The sequence below is a fragment of the Fringilla coelebs genome (genome assembly GCF_963513975.1).
Source record: "Fringilla coelebs genome assembly, chromosome: 3".
NCBI lineage: Eukaryota > Metazoa > Chordata > Aves > Passeriformes > Fringillidae > Fringilla > Fringilla coelebs.
In genome coordinates, this window is record NC_140030.1 from 75,789,947 (window position 1) to 75,816,725 (window position 26,779).

At 36.3% G+C, this 26,779-nt stretch overlaps 1 protein-coding gene across 1 annotated transcript in view; it reads left to right on the plus strand.

Annotated features, from left to right (window-relative positions):
• Positions 1-26,779, plus strand: part of PDE10A (phosphodiesterase 10A) — a gene marked incomplete at its 5' end in the record, with an annotated part of 166,201 nt that overhangs the window by 85,553 nt on the left and 53,869 nt on the right. The window contains 3 exons of the mRNA XM_084202802.1: positions 12,357-12,385; positions 23,121-23,241; positions 25,125-25,174. Coding sequence (XP_084058928.1) covers positions 12,357-12,385; positions 23,121-23,241; positions 25,125-25,174 — 200 coding nt within the window. The remainder of the gene's footprint in view (positions 1-12,356; positions 12,386-23,120; positions 23,242-25,124; positions 25,175-26,779) is intronic.

The window sequence follows — 26,779 nt, forward strand, 5'->3', positions numbered from 1 at the left end:
AAGCTTACAAAACAGCTTGCCTGCTTATCCCATTACAGCTTGCTCATGCTTTTTCTAAACATCTTTGGCTATGTTCCCAGTAAAGATAGGTATATGAAGTGGCTTTACCAAGTGGTTTCCTTCTTTCCCTTAGGTACTGAAAGGAGAGCCCTTTGGGGAAGCATAGGACAGATGAGAAAAGGGCAAAAGCAAGACTTAGATGCATGTAGGCTACGAAAAGGAGTGGATTGTGTAATCTATTGGTGATGGCAGGCTAAGACACTCACCCTTTTCAACTAGTTAGCATCCCATAGATGCAAACAAATATGTAGTACTTTTTCTATTTGTTTTTCTTGCTGGTCTTTGTTCCCATGATGCTGCAGAGTCTGGGTTTCTTTGGGCTTAAATAAAACCTAATATCCAGCATATAACAAGTTGCATTTTAAGTAATAAGTCCTGTTTATATTAATATTAGTTGTCAACTTAAACCAGCATGCTAGGGTGGGTTTCTCAAAGCATGCATGCAGTTATAAACTTGTTTTATATTTACGGGAAATCCTTTTATGCATCAAATTAAAGGACACTTGCTAAATTATGTATGGAAAAAAGAAGTAAGTTTCGTGACCTAATAATAATATTTTAAATGAGAACTTTTAAAGTACTTAATAAGGATTTTGGGTTGTTTTCGAAATTACAAAGTGATGTTAAGTAGGAGAACATAGGATTCCATCATTAAAAATTATTTCTGACTATTTATTTTGCTGTGTTTTCTGTGGATCAAATTATGTACAGTATGATTATGACTAGTATTGGTCAACTGATAGACTAAATTGAAAGACTCTTTTCCTTAATTTTTGCACTCTAAACTACATCCCAATATGTTGCCAAAGAGACTGTGTCTTTGGGGACAGAAACCAGCCTGCACCACACAGCTGACTGCCAGGCCTTTCCACTGGAAAGCAGCCATTATTTTCTATTCTCTGCGGCACAGTAGTGTGCATCCACCCATTTACAGCATTGAGCCATAGCTTTTTATTTTGTGTTAATCTTTTGTATTTGATATTCATAAGAATAAATTTTCTCTAGCCTTGTAGGTCATATTTCTCCCAAGACAAAACTGAAATATAATAGGTGAGTTTTTTTCCAAATGTTTTTGAAAAAAGTTGTAGTCTCTAGCAATGGGTTTTTCTTGGAACCAAACACATTTTTACCCTGTCATTGATTTTGTAGGCACACCTTATCCAATTTCGTTGCCGCACTACATTCGGCACACAAAAAAAAAAGTAATTTAGGGAGTAGGTTTGGATTATTCCAGTATATCTGGAATTGTAATGGAAAAGAAAGTATTAAAGTCAATAATACAGTGTAAATCAGTTACTGGAATCACAGGCATCTTTTAGAATAAGATTAGGGAATCTGCCATTCTGCTGTCAAAGCATGTTTCTCTCCATGCTTGTTTTCTATTTGAGATTTGGCTAAATAATTCAAAACTAGGAGGCTGAAGATAATTTTCAATCTTAAGGCCTTTCCTCTTTACCTGTTCCTAAAATATTACCATCTAAATAATCAATCCTAAATTATTTAGATGCAGGATGGACCAAAAGAAAGAGTATACTCAGAGGTATGGCTTAACAGTGTTTATTTTGATTGTTAAGAAGTACTTCAAGATTTTAAGAGAATAATGTGAATTCTTACATAAGACTTTCTCTGAGTGCTTTACAGGTACCTAAAACATATTAAAGCTTCTTATTTATTCCAGTCCTGTTCTAAAGGAAGCTAATAAATAGAAATGAATGTTGATGTGATCATCATGTTCTTTGACTGGAAGAACCCATTAAATCTGAACATGACTGCAACTACTGCGTTTTACTACAGAGGATGTGTCCGTGTCTCCAGCCTGAAGGAAGCCATAATTGCATTTTGTTTTATTAAATATTAAGCTATTGCATATGAATGAATTTGTCACGTTAAAAAAAATAAGTAGCAATCATCTTAGCAAAGACAGCTTTCAATGCCTCCTTGAAAGTCTTAGGAATCCCAGGCTCCTTTAGTCGGCCTTGAATAGCCCAGTCATCAGGAAACTGAGATGCCAGTGAATCTTGTCAGCTCAAGTGGTGCTCACTCAGGCCAGAACCGTCTTGTTCCTGGCAAAGAACTCTGTGGTTGATTTAAGCCTGCACTGCCTGCCCTCAGCTTCCATCCCTGGGTGTGTATATCCAGCCTTTCCCATGCACTGGTCGTTTTGCTTATGTAATTGTAGATTATATCTATGGCTCAGCCACAGCTGTAAAGTGCCCCAGGGCAGTGGGGAGAGCACAGAGGTGGCAGCTCAGGATCAAAGTAGTTTCTGCTGGTGTGGACCTGCACCTTGAAAATCCTTTCTAGATAGTTTAATCTCTTATGGGAAAGAGAGTTTCAAATATTCTGATCTGAGATGGCATCCATTGGATCTGATTAAGTAGTAGTCAAACATTGACAAAACACTGGATATGATTTAGGTAATAGAATCAAAGAATGGTTTGGTTTGGAAGGAACCTTAACGATCATATAGTTCCAAGCCCCCTGCTGTGGGCAGGGACGCCTTTCACTAGACCAGGTTGCTCAGACCTCCATCCAGCCTGCCCTTGAATACTTCCAGGGATGGCCCACCCTCAACTTATCTAGGTTGCTTGTTCCAGTGCCTCCTCACCCTCTCAGTAAAGAATTTCTTTATAATGTTAAATCTAAACCAACTCTCATTTCAAATCCATTCCCCCTTGTCCTATCAACACGGGCTCTTGAAAACAGTCTCTTCCCATCTTTCTTGTAGGCTCCCTTCAGGTACTGGAAGGCTGCAATTATATAACCCCAAGTCTTTTTTCCAGATTGAAAAAATTGCCAGTTCTCTTAACCTTCCCTTATATGAGAGGTGTTCCATCCCTCTACTCAACTTGGTGGTCCTCCTCTGGACACACTCCAACAGATCAATGTTCTCTTGTGGTAATGGATCCCTCAAAAGTGAAAGTGCTGTGCAATTCTTCAAACTCTGGAGAAAGACTCATGCTTTGAAATTGTACATGTCCCTCTTTGAGTCGTTTTCCATGTAGGTATCAAAGCAAAGACTTTCCAAGAATGACGTGTTAGACTGAGTAAAATATGCACAGAGAGGACAGGGTGCTTAAAGGAGTTAAGCATTAACACAGATTGTACTAATAAAAGTTGCAGAGAGAAGTGGTGTGCATTTGAATAAATCTGCACATATGGGAACTGGTGTATATTAATTTGGAGTGAAAGCTGAATTTTCAGTTTGTTAGCTATCTCTTTTTATAGTAAATCCATTTTGGCACATTTTGAAGGTGACAGGAATTTGCTTCTTATTCAAGTTAATTAGAATACTAACAGACACCACTTTACCAAGTCAAGACATTGCTATGGCTGGAAGAAAGACAATAGAAAGTAAGGCAGTCAATTACAAATGAGTGATTCCAAAATGAATTCAGTATAGGCTAATAATTCCAAATGGTGAAGAGAAGTGCAGATAAAGCACCTCAGGTATCAAATAAGCTAGTGTGGCACAGCATTTAAAAGCACTGACCAATATGCTAGATGAATTTGGCTGGCCTTTTGTTTATTTCCTAAGAATATCACCTCAGAGAATAACATTTCCGTGTGCATTATTTCTGGGGCCATTTCATTCTTACTTATTGTACATCATAGTATAAATTTTATATATACATTTAAAGAAATGCAAATGTAACATGCTCTTTCCCTTTTAGCTATCTTAGAGACTGTCAAACTCCTTTTTATAGAATTCAGGCTCAGAATGCATGGAGTAACTTGGAAGTGACCCTGGAAAATAAATTATTGTTTTATAGAGCTTTTTTTCTGCATTTCTTTTGTGCTCTTGTTTTATTTGGCATATTTGTTTTTGTATACTAACTCATAAATGTGATTTTATAACCCTTATTTGTACTTTTATGCTATTTTGAATCCAGCAGCTTTATTTGCAATATTGCTGTCTTTTTTTGTATAGTTAGTGTTGTCTAATGAACTTATAAATACTTCATTCTACTAGAATTTTAATAATGCCATCTGTTCACTTGATGGAAAATGGCAACGCACACTGAAGCAACTACCTTTTTTTTACTTCTTGACAGCTGTATTTTTAAAGCTTATGATTTAAGTTTCCAGAATTCTTTTTTCCTTAACAGTAGCAGTGAACAATATTGGAAACAAAAGGACTTTTTTTTTTTGTGCAAATCTTACCTTGTGACTTACATGTATGGTTTTCTTTAGATTTAGTTTGAGGTTTTTTGATCTGTGTAAACAGTATTTTTTTGGTTTGTTTTTTTTTTTTTGCTGGATCTTGTTTTCCACCAGGGCATAAAGTAAAATAATCCTAGAGAGGTCAGTAAAGTACATCACTGTTGGTAGCATCTGATGTCTTTGTACAAGCTGCTTGCTCATCCTGGCATCTTTGTCCCTCTCTTCCTGCACGTCCTCCTTTTGGAACCATTTTGAAAGTCTTTTGCTCTTCTTTGTGTTTTAGTCTTGCTTTATTTAATTATGTTTGTGTTTTGAACCACCAGCTTATTATGTAGTTATTAGGCTGTTCTCTTTGGTGTACTGTTTGGTGACTTAATCTCACTCCTGCAGTTAGCTGTCAAAACAAGTCTAGAAATGGTCAGGTCCCCTGGTAGCTCCTGAGGGAATCAGTGCTGCATGTGAAAATTGGGTGGCCTTGTATGTATGCCTGAGTAGATGTCAGACCCAAATGTGTTAATTAACACAGCTCTGGTGTTTCTGAACTAGGCAGATGTAGTATATAAAGAAGTGTCTAAGAAGCAGGTGTATCATAGGGCTGTTTTTCCAAATTCCTCATCCGAGTAGTTGTGTGATGCTTGCTTACGTAAGAAACTCGTGTTGGTGTTGACAGAACTCTGTGGCAGGCCTGATGAAGGAAGCTGGGAAGAACGATGCTGTAACTGACAAATTTTGAGATTCCACGATCATGACTGTTTCAAAACTATTTTGAAGGCATGGTGAGAAGGGACTTAGATTATGAATTACCCTTTTCATACTTGCAGGAATAGATTTCTCGCTTGGTTGCTGGCTCTCAGTGTGTGATCATTAGTAGTTCTCTTAGATTGACAATTTGGGAGATAGACACAGCTCCTTATCCCAGCAGGTGGCAACTACAGCCGTGCTGAAGAGGTGTGGTTTGCTCTGGTTCCCTTTATTCCACCGACAGAAGTGGTACTTCCACTTCTCTTACTGCTGTGTTAGATATAGTTTATTAGCTTTCCAGCTGATTTCTTTATGTATTTCCTGATTTCTTATTAAGTATTTCAATTAATTTACCATCTGCATTGGATTTTGTTAGTTAAATAAAAAATGCACATGAAAGTAATTTTGTCTTGCGTGAACACATCCAGTTCTTCATTTACTCTAAGCTTGTAAATCTGAATTTACAGTTTTCCTTTGGACATTGCTTTTATTTTTCCCTTTTTTTTTTTTTCCCCTTCTGAATTCCTTCTGAAATTTCCAGTTTAATCTCTTCTCTGTGTGAGTGTGTGAGTTACATTTGCCTTGCAACCACTAAGGAAGGGATGATTTCTGTCACCAAGTGTTTCTCATGTTCCTAATTGCAGAGATACTGTGATTTACCTCCCTTTCTTAATGATACAAGGAGCTAGATTCTTATGATGGGACTGTCATCGGTGCCTGGTAGTACAGCCAGCCTTCAGTTTGAAGCCTGTGTCAGAGTTTCCGTACTGAAATTTGGTATGCAGTAGATTTGTTGTCATAGTGGAGCGTGCGGATGTGCTGGTGGGCACGCGCAGAAATTGTCAGTCCATTGAGGACTGAGTTCTACCTGTAAATTTTTGTGGAACCTCCTCTTGGAGAACCAGTCTGGGTCAAAGAATAATCTGGATGCTGATGTGCCAAGGCATTTAATGACCATATCTCCTGATGCATGTGGACTGCTAGGTGCTGGGACTTTGTGACGTGTTCTGGTGTTGGGGTGTCTGATGTTGCCTGTTACAGCATGTCCTCGAGGTTACACAAGACCAGTCAGAGCTATATAAACAGGGCTTCAGCGGGAACATTCTTGTTTTCAGCCAGGGACAACTGGTATTCGTCACAATTTTGTCTTGCCTTTTAGTAAGCTCACTGTTCAATAACCTTCCTCAATTACTTCACATAACCTTAATATCATCTTAGGGTTTCACGAATGCCTCAGTCTCTGCAAATTAGTGAATGACCATTGTCATGTGAGCAGTGAGAATCAGCAGAGTAAATCAACAGACCTACTCGTCATTGGGGTATTTAATTTCCTTTCATTTCAAGGAATTGGGTACCAGACTGCTTTGGAGATTTTTTCTGAAATCATAGTGCATATATCCCTGCCTGGAAACTTTTCTAAATCTGGCCTAGCAAGTTTCATACTGCACCTGCTATTAGAGAGAGGTAAATTTTTCGTTTGTTCAAACGTCAGTAGAAGAATACTGAAATCCACAACACCTTGGATTTTTTTGTTGTTGTTGTAGAGCAGCAAAAAAGATAATTTTTAAATTTTTTTTTTCTTGTATCATTCCTGTGAGCTATAATTATCTGTCATCATAAAATCTTTTTAGAGTAAAACTGACTACTTCAGGAATTCATAAGGTGCAGTCATTATCTTTCACAGAGAACTGTCTATAATTTTGTAGTTACATATTCTGTTCCTTTCCACACACTGAAGTTATAATTTTATATATTTCTTAGCAGTCTTCTCATTGCAAGCAAAATGTTTTACTCACAGTGGTGGTACTGATAAGTAGTAAATAGTTCAATCTTCTCTTGGTTTCAATCTGTTCATCTTGTTAGTGTAACATGTCATTTTTCGAAGACTCCAAAGTCATGAATTATCTGCACATCATTATTCTGTAATATTCAACTCAGTCACTGAGAGCTTGATTATGATTACTAACAAATCAGCTGAAATGTCCTAAAAGCAAATAGGCTTAATTTGTAAATTTTAATCTGTCTTTTTCATCTTCAGGTTTTTTTCTTGATTAATTTAAACATTTTTTCAGTTTCTTGGTTTTCAATCTCCAGAGTAAAGTAAATAAAATACATCACTTATCCAAATGTACCTGTGTTGTAGTTACAGTATCGTTTCTTCAAAGGGGTTGAAATTATTCCCCTGACATGGATATGTTTCGCACTGCACCCTCTCACGTGGTAACCTATCCTCTCAAGCTCTAATGATCCCTTACCCTTGTTGACGTTAGCAAAATTTTCCTCTGGGGCATTTCCTTTTGTTTCTTTTGTCGGCTGTTCTAAAGAGAAGAAAATTACACAGTTTTGATTGTTCTGCAAATTCTGAGGATTTTACTGCAAAGTTCAGTAACAAGACACTTGTTTTCAATGTAGTCAGAGGTGCAGAAAGACGAAAATCAGGCAGGCTGCAAAGCTTCTTGTTATACTTTTGGTTCTCTACAGTGATAAACACTGGAATATGCAATTTTTAAACAACTTCTTGAGAGTTCAATAGCTTACAGTTTTTTTACATGGATGTGTTTTTCCCTAAAAAACAATCTTTCATGTTCCTAAATGGAAGGAGATGAGAATACAGTGATCAAAAAGATGAGATGAGAACAAAATAGCAATAATTAAAAGCGAAAAGTTTACTAAAAATGTGGTATCTGATTCTCCCCAGGGTAAGTGAAATATTACATTCTTCCTAACGTGTATGATTATTATGTTCTCTTGCTGTCACTGAGCCATATGCAGTATTTCCTGCTCCAAAGGTGACAATTTGCTGAAATTTCTTGGTCTGTTTGGGCCAGCAATCTTGGAAGCCTCGCTCCATGCCAGGGATGGGAACCTCACGGCACTGAGCTGTGTGATCCCATCCCTTGTCTCAGAAGGGAGTGTGGGCTGTATATAGATGTTGGGAAAGCAGGTGGAACTTCCTTCCCTAAAGTTCTCCAGGCATCTTATCAGTTGGGAACAGGTATTCATGGTCTAGAAGTGAAAAAGCCAAACTCCAGAGGTCCAGCAGGGTCCAGAAGGTGTGCATGTATTTAAAGTATCCAAATGTCTTGCAGTGGACGAGATCCAGTGGGGCTTTCTCAGGTCGCAGGAGCTTTGTAAGACCTGCTTCAAGCAGTGTTCTCTTTAAATCATCTCTTTCAGCTCTGAATCACTGTATATTACAGAAATGCCATGACATTTAATACAAAAAAGCATTTCTGTTTTCCAATGCATGCTGTAGCAGTCCTATTGATTTTAATGCAATTGCTTAAGGTATATGTCTGAGTAGTATTTGAGCCAATGGCGATGTAATATTTTCCTTCTCTTTGAAAACATCTACTGAACACAATAAAACTTTGATTTTGAAGTTTGAATTTGGTATTTGAAAAATATTCGAGTGAAGAGACATCTCTATTCAAAAGTGAGAGGACAGATTAGTAGTGATAATGTTGTTTCCTAGATATTGAAATGGGGTTGCTACTGGGTGAGAGTCTTCTTTCACCAAACATGCTAACATGACGTAATCAGTTTTAAAGAAAGCTGCAGTACAGCTAGTGGAGTGAAAGCCAGGCAGAATTGTGTGTCGGACCAGAAAAGCAGTAGTTATGGGCATAAAGGTATAGCTGTAGAAGGGTAAGTATGAAAAAATGATAAACTGTTTTACACACTCTTCAGCCCATTGCCTTGTGGCTGCATTCCAGTAACAAACAATGGTGATTGCACCTCGCTGACTGATAATATAGATGAGCTAACCAGTTTAACACTCTTGTCATTCAACAGCCCTGTTGAATAGGATATGAAGTCATCGGCTAATTACCATAAAACGCAATCATACACTTTCTTGGTAAAGCATATTTACTGCTGGAAACTATTAAGTTTCTTCCTGATGGTCAGAGCCCAGGTTCCAACATGATTTTTGATGAGGTATATTAAACTTGGGAGACTTCTATAGAATTTTATGGAGCTTTTAGCAGATGTGGAAATGCCCTCCTTAGAATAAAGTTGCCACATACATGTTACAGTTGAGGATTTTTATGATCATGGATGTGTATGTGTGGAGCTACCATCCATTGGTATGTTTTATAGTACTAAGCAATTCTGGAAACAGAAAAATACCCTGGATGTTCCTCATACTTTTCTGTTCTCACAAGGACTGGTGATACTTTCAGGAGATACCTCTTGGAAGTTTTCTGGCCAGAATAAGCCATCCTGCAAAATTGCTCCAACTGTTTCATCCGTTTTGTGTGGGCTGAGACCATAGAAAACAATAAGGTTCCAAATTTACCTGATTTAGGGATGTCTAATGAAATCAAATGCACAGTCTCCTGAATCCTATTGTGTGTAGTGCCCTGTTTGCTTATATGCAAAGGAGTGAATTAAAATTTTAGGACACCTGGCAGACAATATGTTTCTCTGCTTACCATCTGCAGTGAAGTCTTAGTTCAGGTCGTATTTATTGTCTGTTGCATGTTACTTAAGAAGAGCTAGAACTGAGCATCATTTTTCAGGAGCTTAAAAATAACAGTGTAGATCTTATTGTTCGTGTAAAATAACTAGAATTCCTGTTTTGTCCTGCTTCAGGGAGAGAAACACAGCGTGCCACCAGTGATCAATCTTATGAAAATTCCCTTTCAATGTCTAGGCCTATGTTTAAACAAAATAAATTAGTTTTCTGTGGAGTAACACAACAAGTGCTTCCGAATTGTGAGGTAATCCAGACTGATGAAAATCAGAAGCAGTGTTCAGGTGCCCTTAATGAGACTGTGCATTAAGAAGCAAGAATGTTTTTGAGTGATGGCTTGAAATTTCTGTTGCATATGTGGGATAGTTACTGCTTTAGGAAACCCACTCTCAGCTGAGGTATCTTTGAAAGATCCTACAAGTTCAGTGGAGACAGAAGCTGCCAGATTCAAGATGTCTAAAATAAGGATGCAAATTGCAATTAAAATAGACTGACCAATTTCATCTGACTGATGCTATTCTACTGCAGAGATTAAGTAAAAATTTATTTCAGGGTGGTGAGATCAGTCTTTAGCCAATCTACACAAATTGATGTGGAATTTCTATTGATCTATACATGTATGACACTTTTCAAGGTAAAAAAAATCAGCAAATATATCTCTGCTGGTCTAATTGCATTACAAACAACTTGTGTCTTATTATCTGAAGCCTAAAGCAAATTTTGAAAAGAAAAATTATTAGGTCGATCTGACATCTGCTGTGTGGGAAAACATTCCTTTGGAATCTGTGACTGTAGAGCTATCTGGGATCCAAAACAGAATTAATCCTAAGCATTTGTTTGCTCTCATCAACAACATTAGTGTACCAGCAGCAGTATTTACCTACACAGAAAAAAAGAACAGTGTAAGACCAGGGAGAAAGTCGATATTGTTTTTGCAGAAGAGTTCCTGTGATAAAACTAACTGAGCATTAGAATAATTGCTTCCATTGGTAAATGCCTCAAAATGTCATCTCTGAGATGTTGAAAACTTTCTTTGCATGAAAGTTTTCTTTGTGGCTTAGCATCTTGCAATTGTCCAAAACTTACTGGTTTTTGTTTTGTTTTTTAAAATGAATGCATAGAAATCCAAGTATGAAATGGGATTTTATTTTTTTTTAATGTGCTTCAGAGTTCTGAAGAATCACAGGCTCCATGAATAAGGTGAATAGAGGGAATCACATGAAATACGTAGTGCGCAGATTCAAAATAAAATAGTTTTTCTGGTATTATGTATTTGAACTGTGGAGCTCATAGCATTTTGAGAATGCTAAAGACTGGTGACTCAGGTTTAATAACCAGCCAAACAAAATCTAACACCCCTCCTACCTCACAAAAGTGTGAGGAAGAAAACCCCATCCTTTAAACAGAAAAGTGTCACCACTGATTGAAGAAATGTTTGATCAGTTGATCGCTGAAAACTGAGAATACACTTTCTGCTGCTCACATTTCCTGTTGCTCGGTGTCAGAAATCAGGTTATAGCAGAGGGATTTTGAGTGTAGCTCTGGCTGTTCTTGTAACTGGGATGTAGATTTGTCTGGTTCAGGAAGATAACATCACTGAATGTAGAAGAGCATGTGTTGCACATTGCACTGCAAGCAACAGAGCTGCCCTAAATAGTCAAATTAAGTTTGTCTGTGTTCTGTGTGTGTAAATTAGTGCCATATCATTTGACTGGGATTAAGAGGAGACCAATATTTGCTCATGGTTTTAACATATATTATTTTCCTTAGCACCGCTCAATTTTGAAGGGAAATCTCTATTGCTATAGAGAATTCTTTCATCAGAAATTGTGTATTAAATGTGTTTGCTAGAAAATCTGGGGGTTTTCTAACTTTATTGTTTAAAAGTTCATCTTAAATGGCAAGATATGAAGAGCCTTGGACAAATATAATCATGTGGTATTTTCTGTGAGATTAAATCTATTTCCTGACTTAATTTTAATTTCCAAAGTATAGCAATTTGACTCCTCGGAGCAAATAAAAGGTTACAAATAGTTCTCTTCATGTTTTCAGAAACAACTAACCAACTGGAGGTTTGTAAAGATGTTTTTAAGCTGTTTTTGGTGTGGTTAAACTGAAAGTTGGAAACTCCTCCTGTGGCAGATGTGTTCTTGCTGTATAGCTGTGCTCCCTGCATTTTCAGAAATACTACTCAATGTTTTAGCTCTGATATTGTACCTGTGTTTATGTGTTTTAAATTTACTAAAAATGCAGGAAAGTCTGTTTTCATTTGAAAGGACAAAACATTATAGTTTGTGTGCACATATATATATATATGTATATGTGTGTGTGTATATATATATATATATGTATATATGTATATATACTCTTGTAATCTATTTTCTTTTAACATGTTATGCCAGATCTCATCAGTGATATTCTTCTTTACTTATGGCTACGAGGTTTTTTCTTCCACATCCAAAGTCAAGAGGACTAGCATCTTTGATAATAGAACAGAGGGCCTAAGTCTGCTCACTAGTTTCCTTGTAGGATGTTGGTGACATATATTTGGTAGTAAAGGCCTTTAATTCTCAGACTATGCAGTACTAACAATACCCTTACTGAATTGGAATATAAATTTATTGTTTAGTGTTTTTAATGTTTTCTCTCTGAATTTTGAAATGTATGAAATTTTGTATTAAGTCAGGATAGAATCCCTAAATACTTTATTCTAATTTCAATTGATTTTTAGCTTTAGAAGCTTTTAAAAGATTGTAAATTCAAGCCAGTCTCAGGATATTTCAATCACTTGATTAAACCATATTAGGAAAGTTTTGTACAAATGTGCAAAAATAATTTGAACATTTTTGTCTTGTTCTTCATTCAGTCTGGAAACTTCCCAGAGTGCCTAATTGTTTGGTTTGTTTCCTTTTAGATGAAACGGCTCCTAAAGAAGTCAGCAGGGTAAGTGCTGCTCTCTATCCCCTCTAAAAACATGTTCACTTGAGATGATTTTTCCATAGACTCTGATCAAGATTTATCTCTATTCCCTGGTTATAGTGGATCTCCAGAGGAAAAAATGCTGTACAGACTGTCTAGAGAACAGTTAATAAGGAAAATAAATATTAAGAACACTTGATTGGCTGTAAATAAATTGAAGGGTATTTTGCATTTAGAGTTCTCCCAGTGCTATTTTCATGATCCAGTTTTAAAAAGGTACTTCATGGAAACCAGAAAATTCATGGGACTTTGAGCATAACATTAGACTATGTAATCAGTGTAACTGCCTCAATAGATGGCAAGCACAGGAAGGGAAGAAAAATGCCCTACTTAATAACTCCCTTTTGAGATGTGGCATGATACAATGAGTTAAACTCTCTGTTTTAAATATTTTGCAGTGGTCTGCATGAAATGTAATGTAAAATCCTAAAAAGCCACATTCAGTAATAGACTCCCAACCCTAGCCTTACATCTGATTTACGCTGTGTCCTGCAGAATATCTGTCTGTGACTGAGGACTAATTACAGGGATCTGTTAGGAGTGAGTGCCTTTGCTGTGAATGAGAAAATTTCAGTTCAGGACAATCTATTGCTCCCAGATGGGTCCAGACATCCTGAGGGACTCCGTAAGATGGGGGAGCCCTTACAACTATCCAAGATGGAATCGTAGTCCTGTTTTGGTCTCCTTCTTGAATGTCTTGCATAAACTATTTCATGTTCCCAGGAGGAGCACAGTCGTGTCAGACATATATTAAAAACAGGGCAGGTTGAAAGGCTCCAAAAACTGGCTGGATGCTCTTGCCCTCAGTAGAAATCCTTTGGAAAATGCTAGAATGTGGAAGAGGAGTGGAGAACTAAGGCTGGTAGTGGAAATCTCAGTTTTTTAACCCTGTGAAGCAGAGGGCTGGGATGAGGGGGAACAGAAGTTCACCTCATATGTGTCTACAAGAAAGAGATTAAATGTCTAAAACTGAGTTCATTCAAGCAGACATTTTCCATATACATGATGTGCCATGGTTTTATAAGGGTGTTGAGAATTTAGGTGAAAATTAGCGTGCTTTAGTAATTCATTAGTTTTCAACATGGTTTTTGTTCAGCCCTTAGTATGCTACTGTTATGACAGTGAATACCTTTTGTTGTAATGTGGAATTATTGTTATTAGTATATCTATATATATTGTTTTGATCTCAAAATAGCTAAAGATCTGCCTCAAAATCTCAAAGCCCTAATTATGTATGTGGGAAAGTTCCTTTTAATTGTCATTAATTTAGTAGATTAGCATTTACCTAAACCTCTGTAAAACAGAATTACAGAATATGTCTTTATTGCCACATCTGAGCTATTTAAGGCAAAGAAAACAAGTTCTGAACCCCCAAGTCTGCCTTGCCAGTCACACCCTGTGTCTCTCGGACTGGTGTCAGCCGTCTCGGCCCCTCAAAGTCAAATCTTGTGGCTTAGGATTTCCTAAGATGGATGGGCTGTCACTTGAAGCCCTGGAATCAGTAGGGTGCAGATGATACTTCAGATGTTCTTAAGTAAACATATTCTCCCTTGTTTTTTTAGCCATCAATCATTGTGCACTTGGTATGTATACTGTGCTGCACTACTATTTGGTTTAGCTTTTTTTAAAGTAAAGTACTTGAAGGTACTCAGGAGTACACCATGGTACAAATTAACAGGTTGGTTTGTTTGCTGTATTTTTGAATAATGCCACATATAATAATGTAGGCCATTGTAATGCATCCTCTTTCTTCAGCAGCAGCTCAAACTGATACCAGTTTAATTAAAATATGAACATAAATTAGAATTTAAATTAGGAAATTTCTGTATGTGAGTAATGTTTTTCAGGCAAAAAGACATGTTCACGCTGACTGAAAAATAATGAGTTTTGAAGTCATTAAGTGTCACATTTTTAATTCCTGAAAACAACTGCAAGAAACAGCTTGTATCATAGGGAAGGAAAAATTAAGGTTAGGGAAAGGAAATTTATTGCAGAATTAAATCACTGATTGCTTTAGCAATACCATGTTAGCTAGAAAATGAGGTAGATGAAAAAAATCTTAAATTGTTGGAAGGTAATTTCAGTATTTTCAAGGGTTTCATGCCGCAGTTTCACAGTTTGAAAATTTAAGAAATTTTGAAGTGTAAGTTTTGAAAGCCTGTTTAATAGGAACTGCATTTTGAATATATTATTTTTAGCTTCTTTGTAGAAAATTAAAATAAAGCAGCAAACTTGGCTGTTGGCACTTCATTTCAAGTTTTTGAAAGAAGGGGAGAAGAGGAAGTAGGAGAAAACAGGAGAAAACTGCATAATTTAAATTTTGAGAATTGTAGAATAGAAAAAAAGAAAAAAATCAAAATGTTTTATTTTTAATTCTGGTCTACTAATGGCAATTTTCTCAATACTTTGGTGTTCAGAAATTACTTGGAAAGATTTCCTTTTTTGTCCTGATATAGCATCTGAATGGTAGTGGAGGAGAAAGATTTCCTGATTCCTGTAGACAGCTTTTGGCATAAGAGCAGCTCTGGTTACAAAATACCTCATGAGCATCTGTGACCAATGAACCTGTGAACTTTTTTCTGAATACTAGTTTCCAGTGTTTATGAAATATATGTAACTGGGGACAGAATCTCCTTTTTGCATGATGTAGTATTGGGAACATCCTGGGAAATGCTGAGTTTCTTCTGCTCACTTATTGTGCAAGATGTGTGTTGGCTGATCCCATCCATCCTAGCTACACAAGTGGTTTCCTGGGCAGAGGGATTTCAAAAAGAAAACCAACTATTGAGCTACTTGAATGAAGAAAACTTAAGATGAATACTTTACTATTTTCCTGTTTAATCTGCAAAAGAAACGAAAAGAGAGGAGTGCGAGTTTGAGCACTAAGTGCACATGTATTCATGCACATCTAGACTAAAGATGTAGTTCTCTGACAACATTAGTGAAAACAGAGTGCTTTGGAGACATGTTATTCTTTTCAGTTGGCAAAAATAACCCCATTCCTTCATGAACTATAGCCAGGATTCTGTTCTACGTGCTGCTAAGTTTCCCGTGATCACTGTGTGCTCTTTTGTACCTCAGGTTCTGAAGTTTAAGTGAAAATACTCAATGTTCCTGATATGATCACGGCAAAATTAGCTGTTCATTTTGCTTAATAACTTTCCATTCCATGTTTACTTGAACAATACTTCGAGTGAAGCTGCCTTTTGGCAAGTACCTTTGCTTTGTAAACTCTGGCAATGCCAACAGCGATTCACTTTACAGAAGTTTACCATATAAACACCAGAAAATTATTACCTAGCAAGTGACTCGCTCATTTAAAGTACTTTATTCTTGGAAACAGGAATGATAGTTTAATCCTCTCCTTTCCCTTTTTGGACTTGCAGCTTTTTGGCAGCTGCCTTGGCACTAGCCAGCACCCAGCACAGTATGTCACTGCCAGTCACAGAATTAGCAAGTGTGTTTTCAGTAAATAGTTGCAGTAATTTCATGTATCTTCACTGTGTGGCTGATAATACAGGTTTGGGCTCTCCATGACCCATTGGCAAAGCAAGCTCATTCCTTGTAGTATCTTCTTATTAAAGATGGGATTTAAATATTTTCACGTTGTCCCAGAACTGAGAACAGATTAATAAAAAAGTTAGGGGAACTAGAACACATATAAAAAGATATAAAAATATATATTTAGCCTTTAGAAGTGTTGTAAATGGCATTGCACCTATTGTCACGAGAAGATGCTTGTATAAGCTAATGTCTTTAAAAAGAAAACCTTGTGAATACTGTGGTAGTGATAAGCAACAGTGGTAGGAAAATGAAGAAGTTTATTTTTAATGTTGTACATGGTGTCTTTAGAGTGCTTGCAAGTCAAGTATTAGGAGGGAATGTCATTTTATAAAAAGCTTTTTAAAAAGAGGAGCAGTATTCAGCCTTGTCAAGTTAAACTGAAGCTCATTATGCTGTTTTATTATATAATCTGGAGAGGTGATATAATTGAGATATTCATGAAGTTTTATGAGCCTTGCAGTTAATAACAGATTATATGGTTACTTCTATGTAATCATAATGTTCTTCTCTCATAAGTGAGGCCTTTGCTTTTTATGATGTATTTTTTCTATTGTGGAGCAATTTATTTCAGTGTTGCCATTTGGTGACAGGGAAGGAGCTGATGGGAAGGTTAAGATGGACGTCAGTGAGTGGGGGTATGGGGCAAAAAGCTTCTTTTAGGAAAGGTGTTCACCATCTCTCTGAGGCTTGGAAATCAGCTAAATAAAAAGGCTGGGAAATGTGTGCCCTCAAAACTAGTGAGTTCTTTCTGTGCAGAGTAAGAAAGCTGGTTTGCATCATAATAGGGCCTGTGCTGCCAAATGTCATCTTGTGTTTTCCCTTCTTTGCTTTTGTCATGAAGGTGTTTGATGAGTGAAGAAAAAATTCATAAATACCTGCGTATGGTGCTGCAATGCTAAGCTTTATTTACCATGCAAGTTCTAACCCATGTCCTCTCCAGTCAAAACAAGAAGAATAGACGTCAGACAAATGCGTGTAGGAGCAGTTTTCTCTGAGGCTATGTACAACCATTAAAATTAATCACCTCGGCTAAGACTGCACTTTATAGTTGCTTGCTTTCCAGTGTCCAAGTTTAAAGAAAACTGGTTACACCAGCCAAGCCCAGTTACCTCTTCTGATTTTTTTTTTTTGAGTTTCCTCTCCAAGCTCATTGCTCCTCTGAAAGCCATCTCTGTGCTGTAAGTTTGCTCACCACTTTCTTCAGTCTGAGGATTTCACATCCTTTGGCTCAGCATTTCCACTTTGAAACAAGCAGTTTGATTAGCCTTTTGTAAGGTTGGGGGGTTTGTGTTTTTCAATTATTTTTTAAATGAAGTAATGAAGTGCAGATCCATATTTTTGTTGCTTCACATGTCCAGTTAATATGTGTTTAACAGTGCTACTAGAATGTAGTTATCTTGTGGTTATCTATACCCCAAAATAACAAACACCAGTTTCCATGTAAGATGGGAACTAGCCATCAGTGCAAATAAACAATGCAAAATACTGCAGCCAGTGAAAGACAGGGTCTAGAAAAGGTAGCAGCACAAATGAACATACATGGCAAAAATGTACACAAGCTATCTCACTATACATAAAAATAACCTGAATAAATTTTACTGTTGATTTAATTAAATAGGTTGACTTTTTTTAAAAATTTTATCTTACTTTCCCCCTGCAGCCATTTCTTTCTTCATGCCCACTGGTCATCAGAAGTGCAATAACATCACTATAACTAAACTAAACTAAACTAAACTAAACTAAACTAAGTTCTTACATTTAAAAAAGTAGGTGATTATTGTGATACAGGTCTGGCCTTCTTTGTTTCTACACTAGATGTCTGAATACTCATTGTGATAAAGTGTAGTGGCACATGGAATGAATATTTTAAGTACTTTTAAACCAAATGACTCCTGCAGGGCTGGCTGCCTTTGTCTTCAAGGGACTGGATTTACTCACCAATATGTTAATTTCTAGTTATGCATTCCTTTGTGAGGAAGTAAAAAAAAAAAAAAAAAAAAGAAACAGAAGAATATTGTTCAGTTAAAAAAACCCACTTAGTATGTTGGTAAATAAAGTAATAGTGCCAAAATTCTTAAAGGACATATAGTGTTTCTTTAGAATAGATACAAATAATTGAGTATTGATTTTCTTTCCAGAAGATAAGTTATGAATGCAAATTATATAAAATTATATAGAGCAAGTCTCTTAAATCAGGATGGTAACTGTGCATATGGGATTTTTCATAATGCTACCTAGGAGAAGGGAAAGCTGATCTATTTCAGAAAAATATTTTCATTTATTTACTTCTTTTTGTGACAACAATTATGTTTTTTTTTTTTTGAGAAGTAAAGAAGAGTTGCTTTTGGGAAATTGTTTTTATAATGCAAGTGTCAATGGCACTGAGAACTTAGGTATGTAAGACTTGTCATTTTATACTTCTGGTCAAGTATGAAAATACCTAGCGTGAGATATTTTGGACTGACATGTCAAACAAATGTTAAGTTAATTCAGACCATTAAGAGTTCAAGCAATTGTTCTTTTTTTTTATTTGGAGGCTTTTTTTAGTTCATTTTAAAATTCTTTCCCTGATGACTTCTGTTGCCAAGACTATAGTTTTATAGGAAAGAAAACTTGTGTTGGCTGGAAGTTTATGAGGAGATTTTGATTGTTTTTGGTTCAGCAGCAGGCCTATATTCTGTAATGTGCTGATAGAGAAGAGAGGAGCTGTCAGTTTTAAAGATGACTGAAGAACCTTGGGTGAAATCCAGTCCCTGCCTAAGGACATTCTTTTGTGTAAAATGTTGCACAGAATTACTTGAATTCATTATCTGCGAGCTTTGAGGCTGCCATTGACAGTTTAATTTAGGTGGTTTGGACAAGCTGGTTATCTAAAATATTAACTGATGTAACCAGATAGAGAATGGGTGTTTTGGACTCCTGGGTCTATGTACAATGACCATGGCCTATGCACATCCTTTATTCTTAGTGATTTCACACTGTTTAAGAAATGAGGTTCCTTACAAGAAGCTCTGTTTGCCCCAAAAGATTCTGCTCCTGGTCCAGGAATTCCTTCTTACCTGGACAGCTGAGTTAATTTTTTCTTTCCTAATAATGTCATTTTGATCTCATAAACTGTGTTTGTTGTTAGGTTTTTGAGGCTATTTTTGTTGCTGTTTTGTGGTTTGTTTGTTTGTGTTTTTGTGGTTTTGGTGAGGTTTCTTTTTTTGAATAATGCTATATTGTTTGAGATGTTTCTCTTTGGTTTTTTTTTTCTTTCCCCTTTTTTGGCCTGCTTACTTCTTTGATTGAATATATGTCCTCAGTTTCAAGTTCTCATCCATCTGTCCACGGTGTGGCCCCCTGTGACACCTCTAGAGTTGCAATTGGATACAACTGCTGTGTTAATGAAGGCTTTTTGTTGCAGCAAAGGGACTTTTTCTTTCCTGCAAAAGCATAAACTGCCTGTGGCACAGCTGCCCTATGAGCATCAAAGCATGGAAATAATCTTCATTTCAGTTTTTGGTTTTTGCTTTTTTTTTTTTTACTTTGGATATTATATTGTGTACTTGAATATTAGTTTATTCATGTGTCTGAATTGTTTAGAATGAATAGTTAAAATTCATCTTACTCTACAGTATTTCAGTATCTCCTTTACTGTTTATGTTCCTAGCATCCTTGTTTAGTTCTAAGGCAAAAAACAATTCTTAAATCACCTGTCATGGGTTGTTGTCTTGTCTTGCACTGAAATATTCTAAAGACTAAGAACCATATAAATATTTTTACATAAATCCTGTAAAAACAACCTTATTTTATATTTATGAACTTTATTATGAATATTTATAACACAATTTCCCTTCTTAATTGTTAGTCAATTTTCATAGCTTTAAAATATATACAGCTACTAGAAATATTATGCTGGTATGATAGTGCTAAACTAGTTTTTAGTCTAATTGAATTATTTTATGTAATGTCATTGAAATTCAGAATTTTACAGTAAGTATATCAAAATACTTGTAGACACTGAATATTAAATAGAAGGAAATCAGCAATGGGAAAAATTAATTAAGGAAAAAGTCAATGAGTATTAGTAATGTTTAAATTGCAAATTAAGAAACTCTACTTACTCCATATAATAATGTATATATGTAATAAATACTCCTTTTCCACCAAGGGTGTTGAGTTTTTTTGAGGAGTTGCTTTCTCGAAGTAAGTTTTACACCAAATATGCACAAGTCTTTGTTAGCAACCACCAATTGGGTAGTGCGTGTACCAGAGTTTCCTGAGGACTTACTCAGTGTTTAAATACATGGTTTCATAAAGACTATTGTGGCTATTCAACCAAACCTAATTATGGCTATCCAATCTAAAATGCCTAGAACCTAATAAAAAAAAACCTCTGTACTGTAATGAAAGGGGGATCATTTCGCAGAGTGACGGAGTGAATCTTTTTGATGATTGATCTAAGAATTACTTAATTGTGCACCTGGACAAGCTGTTCTCATCTGGGCAGCTGTGGGTGTGCAGATGGTCAGTACCAGACCGGCCGGCATTGCGCAGCTGCCGTCTCTTCCGTGACACGGGCGCGGGCAATGCTTTGCCCTGCTTACCAAACATTTGCAAGCATATGTGGCAGAGGTGAGGATAAAGGGCACATAGCTGTTATATAATTACTATGCATGTTGAACTGCTGCTTGATTAGAGAGCAAGCAGTTATTCTGCCGTGGCTCATTTTGATGATGCGTTCTCTTAACGTATTAGCTTTAACCTTTGAGGATTTGATTTAAATCCTGACTGTGCGTCACAGGCGAAAAGATGTGTATTCATTTCCAAGTTCTGAGAAGGCATTTTTCCACATGATAAACTGCATGTGTGCTTGATTAGCTGTTGTTGCTTTAGGGTATGTGGCTACACATACTTTTGCAGACTGGGGTTAGAACGTCTGAATAGCGTAGACTCTTGTTCACCATTTTCCTACTTTATGGCTGCCTATGGCTACAGATTGTAAGTATAAAAGCTCCACTTGCGTGAAAATATGCTATTGTTTTCTCCCTTTGAATAATAATCATACAGAAGTAAATATGGGACACAACAGAGGGCAGGCAGTGGAAGCTTGCCAGCTGCCATATGGTGCTAATATTGGCAGTGGCATGCTTTATTGTAAACTCAAGACCTGCAGTAGTTTATGCATTTATGCAGTGTGACCTTACATCGCTGTCAAAATGTATAATCGCATCATTTTACAGAAGGAATTATGAAGTGTCAGGTTTGTTACACATTGAGAATATTTGGACAGCCTAGGAGTTAAATGTTCTAATATGTCCATGTGGAGCAGTAGATTGCTAGACGAAGAAGAGATCATGGCAAAGATTGTATATTCTCAGAAACCATTTTAAAGTCAAGATTAAGATCTGCTGAATTTATAGAAACGGGGAATTGATATCATCCAGCAAACACTTTTAATTTTTTTTTTGTTTGTGTAACTTTTTGGGTTTTTTGACATGAAGCATCAAAATGTATCCTAAGTATACATGGCATATTTTACATGCTCTGTATTCCTGACATAGTGTGTTGTATGCATGAAAATAAGAGGGGGAGGGAAAGTCATATAATGAAATATGTAGTGTAAGTTATGTGCTTAATCCATCAGTAAGTGTCACATGTACAGGTTTACCTGCATTTCCAGGCAGAGAAGATATTGAGCAGTTACACATAAATGCTGGAGTGGTAGCGGGCTAGACTGTGATTGAACATTTATGGTATTTTCCATTGTAGTTTATATTAGTCTGATCTATATTAAACTTGGCTCTGAAGTATGAATGAGCAGAAGAGTAAGCCTTAGTCTTTCAAGCAACATTAGTTTGTCTAAATATCACCAGCTTAATTTTTAGTTTAAGCAATGTAATTTACTGCATCATGGAGTTCAGTAAGTAATTGACCATATTACTTTATTCAGTTTCCACATTACCAGTTTTGGGCAGGGTAATGAATCTTTACTTAGTGCCAAGTATTGCTTCCTGTGAAATTATTGCTCGTGATGCTGTCATGCTACACACACACATTTAGTGCTGTTTTTAACAGCCCTTCAGAACTTGGGAAATGGATAAACAAATGCAGCTGGGCCCCTGAAGGGAGGCTGCATCTCCTTTCCTGTGAGATTTTAACCATATCATGCTGTTCCATCATACCAGCAATCAGCACCCCATGGCTCCCATCTAAATATCCTAAGTGATTTGTAATCTGCCAGCAGATTTGATTTGTGTCTGCCATCATCAGTTGAAACAAATGCCTATGAAGCCACAGTGGCTGGCATGATTTTTACTTGTGATTTTTGTCCTTCACTTGGTTGATGTTAATTGCTTCTGTATTTGAAAGCTGAGCTTCCTGAGCTGCCACCACCTGAAAGCTCTGGTGCTTGGCACAGCTCTGTCATTTGGCACATGAATCTGAGGTGGAAGATGCTAGCTAAGGCAGTTGCTTTCTTCCTTTCATGGTGGACTAGGATCTTAAAAGGAAGGAGTTGAAGTCTACTGTGGATGTAACAGTCTGGTCAGAGAGAGAGAGAAAGCTAGATAAGCTTTCCCATTAATTGGTCTGAGGGAGCTGGAGAGAAAGAATTGTAAACAATCCACGGGTGTTTTGTGATAAGCTGTTTTGCCCATAAGGTTTTTTTATAGGTGGGTGGTTTCTTAATTAACCAATGGTGATGGTGTTTTGATTAAAGGACCAATCAGGTCCACCTGTAGTGAACTAGAGTATAAGAAGGAATGGGTTTCCTGACAAAGCGAATTAGCCTTCTGTTTGCCTTTGGGGTCTGTGTCATCTCTGACTCAACAGTGACAGTCTACTTACTTGATAATTGTAATCTTTCTCATTTTCTTTAGATGTTGTCCATGACCCTGGCTCAGTTTAGGTGATTATTAATTGTTCAGTGATGTTCTCAATGTGCTTTGAATAGATGTTTAATGAACAGAGGGTGGAGTGCTGTGCCTCTTGCTTAGCAGTGTCCTTGCTCTTCAGGCAGCTGGATTCGGACAGCTCTACTTGGCTCAATACTGAAATCTCAACATATTATTTTTAATGAATTTGTATGTTTCTAACCTGTTAAGTGCCTCTCAGTTATTCTAAAATGTTTTTCTCATCTTTGCTTCCATAGTACCAGGATACGAATATGCAAGGCGTAGTGTACGAATTAAACAGCTACATAGAGCAGCGCCTGGATACAGGAGGAGATAACCAACTGCTTCTGTATGAACTGAGCAGCATCATTAAAATAGGTAAGAAGGAGAATCAGATGGCTCGGAGCTGTTACTCAGCATCAGTGCAGAGCACATTTCTTACGTGGTTTAATTAATAAGGACAGGTACTTAGGGATAACAGTGTTCCCATTGGATGTTCTCTCAGTGTGAACTTACTTCACCTTCTGTCCCTCAGTGAATCCCTAGCTGCACTGAAGTGAATTTCATCTGCGGAGAGAGTTGCGTATCCAGTTGCGATATTAGAGTCTCATGTTAAATGAACCAAAGGATCAGCTATTCTGGTTATGATGGTGATGCAATTTCAATAGTGAGAGAAAGAAAGAAAGAAGTCTATCAGTAATATCACTGCATACTTAAATTCCTTTTGAAACAATTGAAATGCTACTGGAAGAAGGCATATCTTTTGTGTGATCTCAAACTCAGTTGTTTAACTATTTTTTCTATCTGATTTAAGTACCTTTTGTGGTAAGAAAATACTGTGTATGATCAAAAGTTAAAAATTAAAAACAAAAAAACCACTCTGAATAACAATACAAGTGTAATTTGTCTTTTTTTTAGCTGGAGTGGATGTACTCAGACTTCAACAGGAAATGTCACAGTAGATTTCAGTTTCCAGTTCTTTAGAAAGGTTTTACTGTCCCAGTTACTTCATAATTTTCTAATGATGAGTAATATTTCTGGTTTATATATATGATGTTTTAAAAGAACCTTTTCTCTGCAAAATCTGCTGATTTTGCTTAGGGAATTATTTGGATATTGATATCTGCCTCGCAGCAAAACAAATTTGTTAATAAACAGCAAGTGAGACTGGACCATACAGAGTGCTTATGTATTATAATTTTTTTTTCTTTTGACTAGCAAATGGTAGGGTTTGTTATATTATTATTTCCTTTACAGTACTCCTTTGCCTTGTAGGTCAATATACTTAGGTACTACAGCTGAAGGATTTAAAATCTGAATGCAAATTACTGTGCCCTGAACTCTAAACAATGCTGCACAGTTGACAACGAGCAAATAACTACACAGAAGAATTTTTTTCATTTTGTCAGGGGAATTAAGAAGGCCATTTGATTTGCACACAAGTAAAATGTTTTCCCCTGAAATGTACTAAAAAGATTTGAGTTCATTGATAAAAAAATAGGTACCAGATATGTCTTTTTACTCTCTTTTTAGAATGTTTATTAACTTTTGGAAAGACACATCATCCAAGCCTGTTGCATAAAGCAGGCTGAAAAACATTTTCTGCTTTATATTGTTCTGATTTTGAGGATAAGATATGATGGTTGGTTGACTCTATGCTTTTGAGAGTTTAAGGAACTTGACTTTACCCTGTTTCATACCACATTCTGAATCTGGCAGAAATCTATGAAGTATAAACTTTCTGGTGACTGTCACTATTTTTAATATGGGCTAGGTGCAGAAAATAGAAGCAGTTTGTTTGGAAACACATTTTTATAGCAGTATTGGTAACTCCTCATTTTCCCATGATTTACTCTCTTAAGGCGAGGACAAATATAGTTTAACATTTACAATTGGCATTTGTTTTACTCATAGAAATTGTAGTGTTATCTGACATATTATATTGTAAATACACTTTTTAGTGTTACTTCTATGGTATGAATTAATTTGCTTTTACAGACATTAGGCCTTGGAATATAGATATATAAAGAAGTTGTTTCTAATTATCTTTTAAAATGCTGTAAATGGCAATGAAGAAAGGAAGAACCTCTAACTTTATAGTCTCTTGGAAGTTTTAGGAGACACAGTAGAAGACCTTAACCTTTTGAATGGTAGATGTTTGTCCTAAATGGAATTGAATCTGTGGTTTCACCTCAGAGATGTTGCCTAAGTTTGATTTATCCCTGTGAGTAAAATTATTTCTTTTGTTATTGCTTTGACAGCTACGAAAGCTGATGGATTTGCACTATATTTCCTGGGAGAATGCAATAATGTAAGTATACTGGATTAAAATGCTGCTTTTCTCTTTGTTCACAAGTGTGTTTTCTAATATAATAATGGTGGCGATGAAAAAATATTCTCTATGTTTAGATCCTTGGTATTTTTGGGTTTGTTTTTTTTTTTTTTTTAAGATTTGGCAGCAATGCTATTGTTTTTCCGACTCTGGAAGCTTAACTTGTGATTTAACCCTATTAATAATTGTCTTAGAGAAAACTTCACTTGGATTTAATGTTTGCATAGCCTTTTCTTTGCATCTAATTATCTCCCTGATTTTTAAAATATTAATTGTCAGCTGCAACTTGATAGTGAGGTAATGTAGATTTCAGATGTAGGTTCTGGTTGGCATAAAACAATTATACGTTTAAAATTTATAAATTCAATTACTTTCTGATGTAATAATTCAAACAACAGTCCAATATTTGTTCTTTTGCTATTTGAAAGTTAGAGTACCTTGTATCTTTTTCTATCCAGTTTGATTTGTACAGTTAGCATGATACAAGACTTCGTAGTTATTTTAAATGGCTATCAGCAGGAAATTCAGTGTAGTACTTCAGTCAGTTCCCTCAAAAATCAGAATTTGTCAGAAATTTTATGTCTCTCATTGGTTCAAGAAACAAGCAGCGATTAGAGAAGAAAATTTTTTTTCTCATTGTAGTTTTCCTTACTTTACACAGCCAGTTTTAATAGCTTATTCTTGTATAGTCCATTAGCCAATTTCTTTTGCTCTTTGTGCAATATTTGAATTCAGAAAAACTGTAAAAAGTACTTTAAGCAGTGGAAACAGAATTGAAGATGTACAAACCTGCAAGTAATTTGATGTGGAAGAAGGCCCATACAGAAATTTCCTATAAGAAATGGAAATGAAGCTTTGCATTTTTGTCTGATACAAGTTTCACATAATAAAGATAACCCACTTTATTATTTAAAAAATTCTTTTTTTTCTCTCAATGGCTTCTGTTAGGCATATAAATAGCATATATTTTTAAATAACTCTTTCACCAAGAGGTATAATTTAAGAAACATGTTAGTCATTTTGAATGCCATCTTTGGTTCTCATTAGTAGGTGACAGCATTCATTGTCATGGGTAGGGGTGATACAAGCAATCACTGAAAATCTCCTTCCTGCTGCCAGAGGCAGAAACCTCCAGGAATTTCAGCCTCCATCCCAAATGCACAGGACTGGCCAGCTTTGGTGGCAGTGACTCCCTGCCAGCTGAGCATGCTCATCTCTAAAGGCTTTGTAAAAGATGACAGTAAAATTAACTTTAATGCTTGAGACAAGGAGAATTCTTGCTATGGTGAGGTTTTGCCTATTAGATTAGTGTGGCATAATATGGGATTACTCACAGCCCTCTGATACCCTGAGGGCCTGGGTACTACATGACCTTCCACTTTTTCTTTTTTTAATTTTTTTTTTCTTAATAACATATTAGGCAGATGAATCTAGTTGCTTCCCAGTATTCCAGTACAACTCTTTCCTGAAAAAAAAAAAAGCTCCAACCACTAAAAACACACATTGACTTTATTAACCAGTGCTATGTAGCTGCATAACCCAAAATGGAATGTTCTTCATCTAGTTATTATAGGGACTGATCCC